Genomic DNA, 16,461 nt, shown 5'->3' with positions numbered 1-16,461 from the left:
AAACTGAATTAGTTGGGGTGATAAATTTGGAGGAAAGTGATCAGAGACTCAGTAAAAGACAGCAATGAGAAGGCGTAGCAGGTGATATGTCCTGAAGGAATGAAACTTAATGGAGAAGTAGTTTTTTAACATGAAGGTGAAACAAGAACTGCCATCAGACAAGTCCAGAACGTAGGACATTTTATAAGACATTGCATAGCCTGGTCTCTTCCACAAGCTAATTTCATAGGGGGATAGGAGACTAGGGAAGGATGAAGGACTGTTGTAGTTTAAAAGGGACCAAAAAATATGAAAACCAAATGTAGTACATAAACTTTAATTAGACTGTAAGTTGAAAAAATAACTATAAAAAAGACATTATGGTACAATTTAGAAATTTATATATTGAATAGATATTAGATGATCTTAGTGAATTTTTGTTAATTTTTAAGGATGTCATAATTATATTGAGGTTACGTAGGAGGATGTCCTTATTTTTAGGAGATGCATGTTGAAGTATTCAGGGATGAATAATTGTAATGTCTGCAATTTACTTAGAGACAGAGACATAGGGAAGAAGCAAAAAACGGCAAAATATTAGTCATAGTTTGATACAGGTGATGGGTATAGAGTTGTTTACAATATGAAGCTTTCAATTTCAGATTCAAACTTGAATTTGCAGTGTGCCCAGCAACTATTTATATAGCATTTACATTGTATTAGATATGATAAGTAATCTAGAGGTGATTTAGCATATATGGGAGGATGTGTGTAGGTTATATGCAAATACTATGCCATTTTATATAAGGAACTTGAGTGTCCTCGGATTTTGGTATCCGTGGGTCCTGGAACCAGTCTCCCTGTGGATTCAAGGGATGACTTTTTTCAATTCCTGATTAGATTTTTAAATATAAGCTCCTCAATTTTTGATAGTTTATTACCAATGGGAAACTTTATGTAAAAATGTAAAAGTATTTTTCTCAACCACTAAAAAACTTAAAACAGTTGAAATTATATTTATAATCTCAAAAATGTATCCTTTTTAAATTGAAGTGTAGTTGATTTAAAGTATTACATTAGTTTCAGGTGTACAACATAGTGATTCAGTGTTTATAGATTATACTCCATTTAAAGTTATTACAAAATAATGGCATATTTCCCTGTGCTGTATAATATATACTTGTTGCTTATTTATTTTATACATAGTAGTTTGTGTCTCTCAGTCCTATAGCCCTGTCTCACCCCTCACCCTTTCCCTCTCCCCACTGATAACCACTAGTTACTAGTTTGTTCTCTATATCTGTGAGTTTGTTTCTGTCAAAGACTCCTCCTTTAATTAATAAATATAACTTAGAAAATTTTGTGATATAATGCAAATGGTTTTTTAATCCAGTTGAACTTTCTCGTATCAGTTATTTAAAAATAATGGTGAAGATTTAATTTATAAAACATGTATGTGTTGTTAGAGCCATGAAGCAGGCGTGGCTGATACTAACAGGGCACGTCAGCTGCACAGGGGTAGAATTAGCCAATATAGGTGAAGATAAGGATTGGGGGCTGTTTCTTAGAGCCACAGGCCTCCTCAGTCCCAACACTGGATTGCATATTATGTTCCATGGGCATGTGGAACGCGAACTATTCCAGTGGCTCCATGGGTTCCTTGTCCATGGTGGGCAGTGGTGCATTTGATTTCTGGCTTCTGAAATAGGAGCCCACGTGGTAGATCACCTTCATGGCAAGTGCGGAGCAGTGGGTACCTGATAGCATTTGTTGCGCTTGCCACCTGTGTGACCAAGGGACTTGCCATCAGATCCTGTACTGCTTTGAGCCTCCTGCTAGGAAGCCCTGGAATAGTTGCGTTTTGCTGCCCAACCTCGACCTGGCCACGCTGAGAAATGAGAGGATCAGTATTTTTGGATGCCCCTGTAATCCATTCACATCATACCTGTGTCCAATGGGTGAGGATTCCTGAGTTAGAAAAGTTCCAAATGTCAATTAAAGCATTATTTATTCCTGACAGATGACAATTGGAAAAAGGAGATTCCATGATCCAGTAAATTTGGAAAATGCTGCATTAAAGTTAACAACTTTCTTTAGAATATCTCAAAGACTTTTTTTATTTTTATTTATTTTAATTTTTGGATGCGTTGGGTCTTTGTTGCTGCACACGGGCTTTCTCTAGTTCTGGCGAGCGGGGGCTACTCTTTGCTGCGGTGCACGGGCCTCCCACCACGGTGGCCTCTCCTGCTGTGGAGCACGGGCTCCAGGCACTCAGGCTTCAGTATTTGTGGTTTGTGGGCTCTAGGCTGCAGGCTCAGTAGTTGTGGCACATGGGCTTAGTTGCTCTGTGGCATGTGGGATCTTCCTGGACCAGGGATCGAACCCGTGTGCCCTGCATTGGCAGGCGGATTCTCAACCACTGCGCCACCAGGGAAGTCCCTCCCAGACATTTTTTAATAATTTATTTATTTATTTATTTATTTTTGGTTGTGTTGGGTCTTCGTTTCTGTGCGAGGGCTTCCTCTAGTTGAGGCAAGCGGGGGCCACTCTTCATCGCGGTGCGCGGGCCTTTTCACTATCGCGGCCTCTCTTGTTGCGGAGCACAGGCTCCAGACGCGCAGGCTCAGTAGTTGTGGCTCACGGGCCTAGTTGCTCCGCGGCATGTGGGATCCTCCCAGACCAGGGCTCGAACCCGCGTCCCCTGCATTAGCAGGCAGACTCTCAACCACTGCGCCACCAGGGAAGCCCCCTCCCAGACATTTTTGATCATTGAATCCTTTTATTGAGAAGCACCTTGCGGAATGAGTGTGAAACAGAACACATTTTAGAAAACTTAGAAAATACTGATAAGAGGTTGTTAAAAGTTAGTAACTGTTTTTAATATAAAAATGTAGGCACAGGAATGGAAGAATACTGCCTTAGATTTATTAGTAATACCTATTTCAGAACACAGGTCAGCATTATATTTACTGGTAAAAGACCAGTATTCTAATCTATTAATGTTTTTAAAAAGCAAGGATTATCATTATCATTTTATGAATTAAGTTTGTTTTGGTAGTTCTGGCCAGTGTCATAAGTCATGAAGGAGAAATAAGAAGTATGCATTTTGGAAAGAAGAGACAACATAAATTATCAGAAAATACAAAATAATCTACTGAAAAGGGATTATGAAAATAAAATTTTCGGGAAATAGATGGATATAAGATCAATAGCAAATTTTTAGAAATCAATATTTACCTCAACTTCTAGAATTTCCAAGGTTTCCAAAAAGATTCCTTCACATATCCACAAAATTCCTTAAATACTGAGGCGTAATCTTCTTGGAGAATTTGTGTGTGGCTTATATGAGGAAAGCCATAATACATAACATTTAACTTAGAGATTAAAAACAGGCTATATAGCTAATATGTATCTCTTAGATGTGAAAGTTATTATTATTTTTTTAATAAATTTATTTATTTATTTGGCTGTGTTTGGTCTTCGTTGCTGTGCACGGGCTTTCTGTAGTTGAGGTGAGCAGGGGGCTACTCTTCTTTGTGGTGCACGGGCTTCTCATTGCGGTGGCTTCTCTTGTTGTGGAGCACGGGCTCTAGGCATGCGGGCTTCAGTAGTTGTGGCACGTGGGCTCAGTAGTTGTGGCTCACAGGCTCTAGAGAGCAGGCTCAGTAGGTGTGGCACACGGGCTTAGTTGCTCCGTGGCACGTGGGATCTTCCCTGACCAGGGCTTGAACCCATGTCCCCTGCATTGGCAGGCGGATTCTTAACCACTACACCACCAGGGAAGTCCAAAAACTATTTTAAAATGTTAATTCTTTCTCAACATACAGCCTCATTGCAATAGCAATAAAACTCCCAATGGTGTTTTATTTGGAATTTCTAAATTTTATTTGGATTTCTAAATTTCATTCGGAAGAATACACGGGTGAGAATATTAAAGAACATTCCTAAAAGAAGGCCAATAACAGTGGTAATAAGTGAAATAGGATGGTAATGGTGTAAGACTAGAAATGCAATTCAGAATGGAATTGATAGAATAGACAATAGAACTAGTCTCCATCACATAAAGGATTATAACACATTATAAAGTAGGAGGAAAACTCAAGTGCTTAGTAAATTAAAAATTACTAAAATAAGATTAGAAATTAATCTTTCACTTTGAATCATGACAAAATAACTTTCAGATGGATTTAAGAGTAAGTGTATTTTTAAATTGTAGACGAAAATAGAATTGAGTATTCACCAAACCTATAGAAAAAGGATGATTTTCTCCCTCTTTTGGTGGTCCTTTCAAAGGATATGTTTCTAAACTTTAAAGGATGAGAAGAAATCTTAACAGATGTGACTAAAATAGAAATAAAAGATAATGTACTTTAAAAAATAATCTTTAATTTAAAAAGCAAACATCAGCTTTGTGCAATGGCAGTATTATAACCAGTGAGATTTTCCCAAGGTACTATTAAGACTAATAAGAGCCTTCCCAATATCTAACACAAATTCAACTTATTGTATTTCAGCGAGAAAATAAGACAAATGCACAAAGACGAATTGGGAAGAATGGTTCACTCAAGAATTATTGTAAAAACAAAAAAATTGGGAACTACCTAAATGTCTACAATTAGGGAGTTGGTTTAATAAATTATGATAAAGTTCTATAATGGAATATCAGACACTAAAAATGATAATGTAATAAATTTTGAGAATAAAAAGATGCTCATAGTTTATTGTTGAGTGAAAAATTAGAGGACAACATTAAGAGTAGTTAACTCTGCATGGTAGGATTTGAAGTGGTTTTTACTTAGTCTAAACTTCTTTCATTTTTTTTTTTTCTTCAGTAATGATGTGTGATTTTGGTGATCATAAAGGAGATGGAACTGTTTTCATTTTAGGAAAACAAATGAAAACAACTGACCTGGAAAATTGTTTTCAGTAATCATGACATAGGGTTAAGTCTTTATTATTTAAAGAGCTCATACAAATTGTTAAGAAAAAACAGAAAATGGCAGTGGGGATGAGCAGAGAACATGAACAGACAATTCATAACATAGAAAATAGAGGTGGTAAACAAGCATAAAGGATCATTATTTAGACTTACTTGTAAGCAAAGAGCCATAAATTTAAATAATGAGATAACATTTATTTGCTTATTAAACTAGTGGAAGTTTGCTGCCATGTTATTTATTATAATAAAGAAAAATTAACACTATCAATAAATTATTACATTCCTTTGGTACTGTTCAGAATTGAAGGTTATGTTGCAACCTGGAAAAATAAAACATTTCAGTGAAGTAGTTAGGAGAATGAATGGTAGTTATAAAAGGTTGTGTACGAAGAAAGGAAAATACAGCAAAATGTTATGTTAGTGGTTATGTTAGGGTAAAGGGAATATATTTATAATTAAAATAATTATCTAAACTCATACTTAATCTCTCCCTTTCCACTTTTTCTAGAAAAACTATTTGTTTTTCAAATAGTAAGTACAATATTCTCTCATCTAGAATATAGCAATATCCTCCTAACTGGTCTCTTTTCTTCTATCCTTGTTCCTTTCCAGGGTATTCTTAACATAATAGCCAAAGTGAATAGAAGCCAGACCATGTCACTTTGCTGCTTAGAACCCTCCAGTGGTTTCTCACCTCTTTCAAAGTACAAGACACCGTCCTTAAAGTAGCCTGCAGAGCCCTTATAGAATCTGTCCCCACCCCCAAACTCATACCTTTCTGACCTTATTTCCTACCATTCTGCTTTTCTTGTTCTCTCTGGCTAAAAACTCTTCCTGCAGATATTTACAAGGCTGGCTCTTTCTCCTCCTTCTGGTCTGTGCAGATGTCACCTTATCACTTAGGTAGGCCTTCCCAAACCACCATCCCATCCCATTCTCCCCTACCCACATTGCCAGCGCCCATGTCCCTTCCCTGCTTTATTTTTTCTAGCACCATTTGACTTACTGTGTATTTTACCAAGTGTGTATAAGCTTATGTATCTCCCCCACCACACACAAAATAGCTCCACGGAGGCAGGAATTTTTGTCTATTTTGTTCCTTGCTCTAACCGTAGCACTTAGAATAGTGTGTAGTACATAGTAGGTACTCAATCGATATTTACTGAATAAATGACGTTTTAATTGTTTCATCTAAGTAAGTTTTAGTCTCAAAACTAGTTTGAAAGTTTTTTGAGCGAGTGTAACATGTTGCTTTTGTATGCCTCCCACTCCCCAATTTCCATCCTCCTCAAGCATAGAGTAAAGCAAGACAGGTGGACACACTAGAGAAACACAATATCTGTGGCATTGGATTCCTTCTGCTTCTCAGGCTAGGATCTACCCAAACTGAGATGGAAGATAGGCTGGTGTTGGGAATGTTCTATATTTTGATCTGGGTGGTAGTTCAGCTCTATGACTATATACATATATAAAAACTCAGTAAGCTGTGTACTTGAGATCAGTGCACCTTTGGTACTTTCTTGTTTGTGTATTATGCCTCAGTAAAAAAGTTTAAAAAAAAGCTCCATTCTTTGAGATCTCTAGAGGAAGTTAAACATGCCAAATGATACATTAAGAATATTAGGATATACCATGTTCTTGGATTGGAAGAATCAACATTGTGAAAATGACTATACTACCCAAAGCAATCTACAGATTCAATGCAATCCCTATCAAATTACCAATGGCATTTTTACGGAGCTAGAACAAATCATCTTAAAATTTGTATGGAAACACAAAAGACCCCGAATAGCCAAAGCAGTCTTGAGGGAAAAAAACGGAGCTGGAGGAATCAGACTCCCTGACTTCAGACTATACTACAAAGCTACAGTAATCAAGACAATATGGTACTCGCACAAAAACAGAAACATAGATAAATGGAACAAGATAGAAAGCCCAGAGATAAACCCACGCACCTATGGTCAACTAATCTATGACAAAGGAGGCAAAGATATACAATGGAGAAAAGACAGTCTCTTCAATAAGTGGTGCTGGGAAAACTGGATAGCTACATGTAAAAGAATGAAATTAGAATACTCCCTAACACCATACACAAAAATAAACTCAAAATGGATTAGAGACCTAAATGTAAGACTGGACACTATAAAACTCTTAGAGGAAAACATAGGAAGAACACTCTTTGACATAAATCACAGCAAGATCTTGTTTGATCCACCTCCTAGAGTAATGGAAATAAAAACAAAAGTAAACAAATGGGACCTAATGAAACTTCAAAGCTTTTGCACAGCAAAGGAAACCATAAACAAGACGAAAAGACAACCCTCAGAATGGGAGAAAATATTTGCAAACGAATCAACGGACAAAGGATTAATCTCCAAAATATATAAACAGCTCATTCAGCTCAATATTAAAGAAGCAAACACCCCAATCCGAAACTGGGCAGAAGACCTAAATAGACATTTCTCCAAAGAAGACATACAGATGGCCACGAAGCACATGAAAAGATGCTCAACATCACTGATTATTAGAGAAATGGAAATCAAAACTACAATGAGGTATTACCTCTCACCAGTTAGAATGGGCATCATCAGAAAATCTACAAACAACAAATGCTGGAGAGGGTGTGGAGAAAAGGGAACCCTCTTGCACTGTTGGTGGGAATGTAAATTGATACAGCCACTATGGAGAACAGTATGGAGGTTCCTAAAAAAACTAAAAATAGAATTACCATATGATCCAGCAATCCCACTACTGGGCATATACCCAGAGAAAACCATAACTCAAAAAGACACATGCACCCCAATGTTCATTGCAGCACTATTTACAATAGCCAGGTCATGGAAGCAACCTAAATGCCCATCGACAGACGAATGGATAAAGAAGTTGTGGTACATATATACAATGGAATATTACTCAGCCATAAGAAGGAATGAAGTTGAGTTATTTGTTGAGACGTGGATGGATCTAGAGACTGTCATACAGAGTGAAGTAAGTCAGAAAGGGAAAAACAAATATCGTATCTTAACACATGTATATTCAACCTAGAAAAATGGTACAGATGAACCGGTTTGCAGGGCAGAAGTTGAGACACAGATGTAGAGAACAAACGTATGGACACCAAGGGGGGGAAAACCGCGGTGGGGGGATGGGGATGGTGGTGTGCTGAATTGTGCGATTGGGATTGACATGTATACACTGATGTGTATAAAATTGATGACTAATAAGAACCTGCAGTATTAAAAAACAAACAAAACAACTAAAAAAAAAAAGAATATTAGGAAGGGGGGAAAAAAGTAAATTGCAAACATCATAACATTTCACTCTTAAAGAGTTCGGCATGCCTCTCCTAAGCGTAAAGACATTCTCCTACATAGCCTCTACCCCGCCCAATAAAAAATATTAGGAAGGAGTTCTGCCATGTTCTTCCTTCCTAGAATTTCTAGTTATTGAAATTTTTGTTTTGAATTTAAAATTAAAATAATTTTTATTTACTTTTTCTTTTGCAGAGACAGCAGTAGCAGAATTTCACAAAAAAATCAAAGAAGCTTTTGAAGTATTTGACCATGAGTCAAATAATACAGTGGATGTGAGGTTTGGAAATGTTTTCTTCTAATTCTAAATTGCTGATACAACTTGTAAAGTAGAAGAGGGTTCATTCTCTTCTTTTTACATTCTTTGGATTTATTATGCTATTTAAAGTACTTATTTTTCTGTGCCCTGTAAAAGGTCTTTTCTGTCTGTTGCTTCGGATCAATACTGTTTCTTATTCTTCATAATCTGGTGGAAAGAATATATATCCACATTGCCTATTCTAACCTATAGACTAAATTCTGTGAATGAGGCCAACTCTACTATAGCTTTAGTACTAGACACATAGTTGGCACTCAGTGTGTATTTGTTGGGTGAATGCACAGAATTTGCTTTTAAAATACATAGGTATGGGGACTTCCCTGGTGGCAGTGGTTAAGGATCCACCTGCCATTGCAAGGGACACGGGTTCGATCCCTGGTCCAGGAAGATCCCACATGCCGCGGAGCAGCTAAGCCCGTGTGCCGCAACTACTGAAGCCCGCGTGCCTAGAGCCCATGCTCTGCAACAAGAGAAGCCACTGCAGTGAGAAGCACACGCACCACAAGGAAGAGTAGCCCCTGCTCGCCACAAGTAGAGAAAGCCCATGCACAGCAATGAAGACCCAACACAGCCAAAAATAAATAAATAAAATAAATTTTAAAGAATAAAAAAATAAAATACATAGGTATGGGATATTACAAAGAAGGATTAATAATACTTAAACATGATACACTCCTCAAGTAAAATAACCAAAAGAACCAAAAGAACATAAAAAGGTGAGAAAAAGACATGAATACTGGTAGATCTAGAATGGAGGACAGGAGACAAAGAATAGTGTGAAGAAATAAGAGGCAAAAGGTAGAGGAGATTATACCTGCATATAACAGAAGCTGTAGAATCTATGCCACATATGTACATCAAAGAAAGGCAATGATACCATTGTTCCAGGAGACCAAGCTGGATGCGGAGTGTTTGATGGGATCACAATCTCAAGAGTCAGAAACTAGTAGTACAGAGGCCAACAAAACAGTGGGAAGTGACTAAGTGCTTCCCCCCCCCCCCCCCCCCCCCCCCCCCCCCCCCCCCCGTGTGGCTTGTGGGATCTTAGTTGCCGACCAGGGATTGAACCCAGCCCCTCGGCAGTGAAAGCGCGGAGTCATAACCACTGGACTGCCAGGGAACTCCCAGGACTAAGTGCTTTAAATTTGAGCTAAACTGAATGAACAATAGGAGGTTTTATGTATGACAAATTGTAGCTACAGTCGTCCCTCGGTATCTACAAGGGATTGGTTTCAAGGCACACCCCCACTCCTCCCCAACTCACCCCCAACCCCTCACCCCTCGAGGATACCAAAATCTAGGGATGCTCAAATCCCTTTTAAAAAGTGGCATAGAATTTGCATATTACCTACCTACATCCTCCTGTATATTTTATTTTTTTATATATAAATTTATTCATTTATTTATTTGTTTGTGTATTTATTTATGGCTGCATTGGGTCTTCGTTGCTGCGTGGGGGCTTTCTCTAGTTGCGGTGAGTGGGGGCTACTCTTTGTTGCGGTGCGTGGGCCTCTCATTGTGGTGGCTTCTCTTGTTGCAGAGATCGGGCTCTAGGTGTGTGGGCTTCAGTAGTTGTGGCTCACGGGCTCTAGAGTGCAGGCTCAGTAGTTGTGGCGCACGGGCTTAGTTGCTCCGCAGCATGTGAGATCTTCCCGGACCAGGGTGCGAACCTGTGTCCCCTGCAGTGGCAGGCGGACTCTTAACCACTGCGCCACCAGGAAGTCCCTCCCGTATATTTTAAATCATCTCTGATTACTTATAATACCTAATACAGTGTAAATGCTATGTAAATAGTTGCCTGTGGCATGTGGCAAATTCAGATTTTGCTTTTGGAACTTTCTGGGGTTTTTTTCCCCAGTATTTTACGTCTGTGGATGGTTGAATCTTCGGATGTGGAACCCACGGATACGGAGGGCTGACTGTATATGTATTCCTTAGTTTCTCACACCTGAAGGTACAAGGTGCGATTGCAGGAAAGGAGAGTGATAAGTGCAGTCAGTTTCATTACTTTATAGTAACACCTTACAAAGTTTTGTTTGGTACCTCAACTATGTTTATGGGCTTTACTGCAGTGGATAAGGTAGAGAATGGAGTTAACTTCCGCCACTGCAACTGTAGTCGGCCTTGTGGGAGGTTTGGCTCCGCGGTTGTCAAGGAAGTGTGAGGGTAACGTGCAGGGCTGAGCACCGCACAGCTCCAAGTGGCGCCAGCCTCGCTGCGCGCATTGTGAATGACACTCCGTAGTGTGCGCATCCTAGCGGGAAACTGGGTGGGACAGTAGTGGTGGTTGATAGGGTTTGGGATGGGGTGCGGAGCTTGCGACTCTCGCCTGCAATTTGAATTACTAAATATATGGATGGCACGTGCCTTTACCTCAGACCTCTCACTGGAGCAGAAGGGTTCTCCTGGGGAAGGAGAGGAGAGGTATTGTCAGAGAAGTCAGGGAAAGTGCGAGAAGAACCAGGATAGCTTTATGAAAGAGAGGGGGAACAGAGAAGGGAAACCAGCATTTACTCAAGCCTTGCTCTCTGACGTCTACCTATACTTGGGTGCTAAGGGTTTTTGTGTACATTACCTCATTTTAGTCTTTTTTATTTGTACGGTAAGGGTTGGCATCTCCAGTTTTTGGAGACTAGGAGAAGGTAAATAGTTTGCTCAAGGTCACGTCAGCGTTTCTCTAATTTGGTGTCTTGCTGGGCTGTGTTGCCCCCTCCCTCCCTGCTCCCCTCCACCCCACCCTTCATGGACTTCGTGGGCTCGTCTCCTGCTCTGAGGCTTCCTGAAAGTAGCAGTGAAGAGAAACTTTCCAAATCCCTTGGAGCAGTGATGCCAGGCCTTTTTTTGATAGAAGGGCCAATTCAGGGGAAATAAACATGTTTAGGGGATGCATCTTTTACCCATTCAGAATTAAAATAATAGTACTGAGGCCCCGAGGAAAAGTGTATGTTCTTAAAATGTCTACTTTATAAAATAAAGTTACTAAGAAAATTGGCATTGTTTTTAGCACTAAAATATTAATGCTAAGCATATCTGAGTGGTAGGAACATGGATGAATGCAATTTCTAGTCTATACCCCTTCTGCTAATTTGTGTAGCACTTTAAAGTTTTCAGTGAGTGTTCTCATGCTGCAGGTATGATTCCTATCCACTCTTTATAAATCAGAAATTAAGGACCAAGAAGCACAATGACTTGCCCAAGATCGAATAATAGGCTAGCCACAGAGTTGAAACTCAAATTAGTTTCTTCTGTTTGGGGCAGCTGTGCCGCAGCCCTGGAAGAGGCCTGGGGATGCAGTGCTGAATAAGGTCTGGTCCTGCCTTGCCCAGCCTCAGCAGGCTCCTGTATTTGTAAAAACAGTTCATCTAGCTAGAATTTATTTTGGCATATGATTAAAAGTGAAGGTCTAAATAGATTTTTTTTTTTGAAATTGCTAAACAGTTCAGTTTATTTACTTCTTGAATTACTAGATCCACTTTATAATGTACTGCATTTTCTATAATTGAGTCTAATTTAGGCTATGTATTCTGATCTATTTATTGCCTTACCTCCCGATCATATACTAGGACAATCCTATATTAATTGCTATCAATTTATAGTATGCTTTACTATCTGATAGAACTAGTCTCTTTATTACTCTTCTTTTTGAACATTTTAATTAAGAATTGAAGGCAGTATTCTGTGTAGATTGAATGGTGTAAGGAAGGGTCTGAATGGAGTAAGAGTTCCAGAGACAGACATAATAGCTCGGTTTGGAAGAGACAGCTGTTTCTTGAGAGGCTTCCAGGGCATTTGGCTATTCCTGCCCTAATGTGCTTGACCCCTCAGTGATGCTGTTTCCCTTGAAGGGCAGACCGGCACCCCTTACCTCTGCTTTGCATGAATTAAAAGATTTAATTTGAAATTTTAGCACATTAGGTGGAGTGGAGGTCTGGTATTGTGACTGCCAGGCAGCCAGTGGGGTTTTTTTAAATCATTATGTAAAACATTATGAAATGGGCCCCTGCTACTTTCCTCCTGGCTCTGAGGGGCAACCCTGGGGATTGGAATCAGACTTTCTGGGTTCATTCCTAGCTTTGTGACTGTAATTTATTTATTCTTTCTGTGCCTCAGTTTTTACATTTGCCACATAGGATTGATGTAAGTAAGTAGTTCTCAAAATGGTTTGGAGACCCCTGTGTATCTGCAGGACTCTTTCAGGGGTCTGTGAAATCAAAACTATTTTCATAAAAAATCTGAGACAGTATTTGCTATTTTCATTCTCATTTTTCACAAGTGTATATTGGAGTTTTTCAAAAGCTACATGTGTGATATTGTAACAGATTGAATGCAGAACCAGATATGAGAATCCAGCTGCCTTCTGTTAAGCCAGACATTAAAGAGATTTGCAAACATGTAAAACAGTGCCATTTTTCTAATTAAATTTATTTTTTGTTTTGGAAAATATAGTTATTTTTCATAAAAATTTTATTTATGTAGGCATATAATGGGTTTATCATTATTTCTAAATGAATTAGTAAATAAATATTTTTAAACTTTGAGGTTTACTTTTTAGTATGGTAAATATAGATAAATATAACTCACACAAACAAAAGCTCTTTGTGGATCTGAATAATTTTTAAGCATGTAAAAGGGGTTCTGAGACCAAAAAGTTTGAGAACAACTGTTGTCAGTGGACATTTTTAAAGCTCTTAGAACAATATTAACTTGGAATGAATTAGTTTGGGATTTAAAGCTTAGAACAATATTAGCTAGTATTATTATTCTACTTTATATTCTTGAAGTGTACATAATTTAGGTTTGTTTTTCCTCTATTTAATCTGGATTAACAGTGTTATATTTTACTCTCATAAGAACTTTTTACTTATATCTGGGTGTTCTGTTTTGATCTTTTAAGTTCTGAAGCAGTTCATTTTATTTTCCATTTTCCTTGTTAAATAGTTTTTGAAGGTTGCATCTTGAAAAACATTGAGGCAAGTTTTCAGTAGCATTAATTAGGGGCATTTTTATTTTGCCTCATACAAAACATAGACCATAATACATTTTGACTTATATACATTTTCCTGCTCTGTGTTCAGATTTCAATCAATAAGTGTGATTGAAAATTATATTTTTGAATAGATAATATATACACATGGGGTAAAATTCTAAAGGTACAAAGAATATATAGTGATAGGTAAATCTCTTCACTTAGCTATCTGGTTCCCCTTTCTAAAGGCAAGATTTATTATAAGTTTCTCTAATTCTTCCAGAGATAGTCCATGCAAGTACAAGTGTGTGTATGTATGTATTTTTTATTGTGGTAAATATACATAATATAAAATTTACCGTTTTAACCATTTTTAAGTGTATAGTTCAGTGGTATTAAGTACATTCACATTATTTCCATCCATCTCCAGAACTTTTTTATTTTCCTAAACTGAAACTCCATACCCTTTAAACAATAACTCCCCATTCTCCCCTCTCCTAAGCTCCTGGCAACCACCATTCTACTTTCTATCTTTATGAGTTTGAGTATACTAGGTACCTCATGTAAGTGGAATCATACAGTATTTGTCCTTTTGTGTCTGGCTTGTTTGACTTAGCATAATGTCTTCAAGGTTCATCCATGTTGTAGCATGTATCAGAATTCCATCCCTTAAGGCTGAATAATATTCCACTGTGTGTATATAACACATTTTGTTTATCCATCCATCTGTCCATGGACATTTGGGTTGTTTTCACCTTTCGGCTATTTGAATAATGTTGCCGTGAACACTGATGTACAACTGTCTTTTCAAGTCCCTGCTTTTAATTCTTTGGTTGTGTAACCAGATGTAGAATTGCTAGATCATGTGGTAGTTCTATGTTTAATTTTTTGAGAAACCACTGTACTGTTTTCCACAGTGGCTGTTCCATTTTACCTTCCCACCAGCGAAGCACAAGCCTCCAGTTTCTCCACATACTTGCCAATACATTTTGTTTTTTAAAATAACCATCCCAATGGGTATAAAGTGGAATCTTGTGGTTCTGATTTGCATTTTCCTAATGATTATGATATTGAACATATTTTCATGTACTTATTGGCCATTTGTACATCTTCTTTGGAGAAATGTCTACTCAAGTCCTTTTCCCATTTTTAAACTGGATTGTTTGTTTCTTTGACATTGAGTTGCAGGATGTGTGTGTATTTTTACCATAAGTGGTGAGATATTATATAAATCACTATGCACTTTGCTTTTTTCACCTATAAATATATTTTGGTGACTATTCTTTATTAGTACATAAAGAGCTTCCTCATTTCATTGTATGGATGAACCATAATATATTGAATTAATCTACCCTTGATGGATATTTAGCTTGTTTCTAGGCTTTTGCTATAACAGTCCATGTTGCAAAGAATATCTGAGTATGCATGTCATTTTGCAAAATTGAGACTTTTTCTCTAGGATAAATTCTTGGAAATATGTCAAATTGCATGAATATTTTTGGTAGGTGTTGCTATCTTGACAATATATTCTCTCGCATCATTATACAAGCATGCCTATTTCCCCACTCCCTCTTAAAGTTTAATTATCAAACTTTAGAACTTTTGCCAATCTGCTATGTGAAAATTAGAAACTCTGTTAATTTTCATTTCCCTAATTATAGACATCTTTTTGCATGTCTAAAGACAATTTGTATTTCCCTTTGTTTGAACTGGCAGTTCATGACCTTTCTCCATTTTTCCATTTAGTGATTTATCTTTTAATACATGAAAGATCTTAGCCTTAGGCTGTGAAATGTATGCCATCTATTTTTTGACTATTCCTACTTTCATGTATTCAGAAATTTTAGAAAAATTAATCATATGACACACCTTGTGAGTATGGATTTAAGTTTTGGAAACAAACAAAAGTCATTAGAGTAGTTTTAATAGAATAAATTTACTTTACCCTGAATAAAGCTAGTTTGGTAAAAAATAAGACACACTCCACAAGGAATACCCCTAAAGTAAGGAAGCTTGAGAGTTTCCTGGTGGTCCAGTGGTTAGGATTTGGTGCTTTCACTGCCATGGCCCAGGTTCAATCCCTGGTTGGGGAACTGAGATCCTGTAAGCTGTGCAGCGCAACCGAAAAAAAAGGAGTAAGGAAGCTAATTTTTCCATGTAGCTGATAAATTTAATTTTATAGTAGCTCTAATCTTGTTCACAAACATATCTAGTTTTTTTTTTTTTAATTAATTTATTTATTTTTGGCTGTGTTGGGTCTTCGTTTCTTTTTTCTTTTTTTTTTTTCTTATTAGGCATCAATTTTATACACATCAGTGTATACATGTCAATCCCAATCGCCCAATTCAGCACACCACCATCCCCACCTCACCGCAGTTTTCCCCCCTTGGTGTCCATATGTCCATTCTCTACATCTGTGTCTCAACTTCTGCCCTGCAAACCGGCTCATCTGTACCATTTTTCTAGGTTCCACATACATGCGTTAATATACGATATTTGTTTTTCTCTTTCTGACTTACTTCACTCTGTATGACAGTCTCTAGATCCATCCACGTCTCAACAAATGACTCAATTTCGTTCCATTTTATGGCTGAGTAATATTCCATTGTATATATGTACCACATCTTCTTTATCCATTCGTCTGTTGATGGGCATTTAGGTTGCTTCCATGACCTGGCTATTGTAAATAGTGCTGCAATGAACATTCGGGTGCATGTGTCTTTTTGAATTATGGTTTTCTCTGGGTGGGTCTTCGTTTCTGTGCGAGGGCTTCCTCCAGTTGCGGCAAGCGGCGGCCACTCTTCATCGCGGTGCGCGGACCTCTCACTATCGCGACCTCTCTTGTTGCCGAGCACAGGCTCCAGACGCGCAAACTCAGTAGTTGTGGCTCATGGGCCTAGTTGCTCCGCGGCATGTGGGATCTTCCCAGACCAGGGCTCAAACCCGT

The 16,461-nt window shown here is 38.1% G+C and overlaps 1 protein-coding gene across 3 annotated transcripts in view; it reads left to right on the top strand.

Annotated features, from left to right (window-relative positions):
* The window catches only part of EFCAB2 (EF-hand calcium binding domain 2), a 120,392-nt gene that overhangs the window by 53,316 nt on the left and 50,615 nt on the right, over window positions 1–16,461 (top strand). For 2 of the 3 annotated variants that reach the window (XM_007167171.2, XM_007167172.2), the window contains exon 2: window positions 8,425–8,504. In XM_007167171.2, coding sequence (XP_007167233.2) covers window positions 8,425–8,504 — 80 coding nt within the window. Of the gene's footprint in view, window positions 1–8,424; window positions 8,510–16,461 lie in introns of all 3 variants that reach the window. The other variant, XM_007167170.3, reaches the window with a different exon arrangement.

This window comes from Balaenoptera acutorostrata, chromosome 1, assembly GCF_949987535.1.
Source record: "Balaenoptera acutorostrata chromosome 1, mBalAcu1.1, whole genome shotgun sequence".
NCBI lineage: Eukaryota > Metazoa > Chordata > Mammalia > Artiodactyla > Balaenopteridae > Balaenoptera > Balaenoptera acutorostrata.
This window is presented reverse-complemented; position numbering and strand designations above follow the sequence as displayed.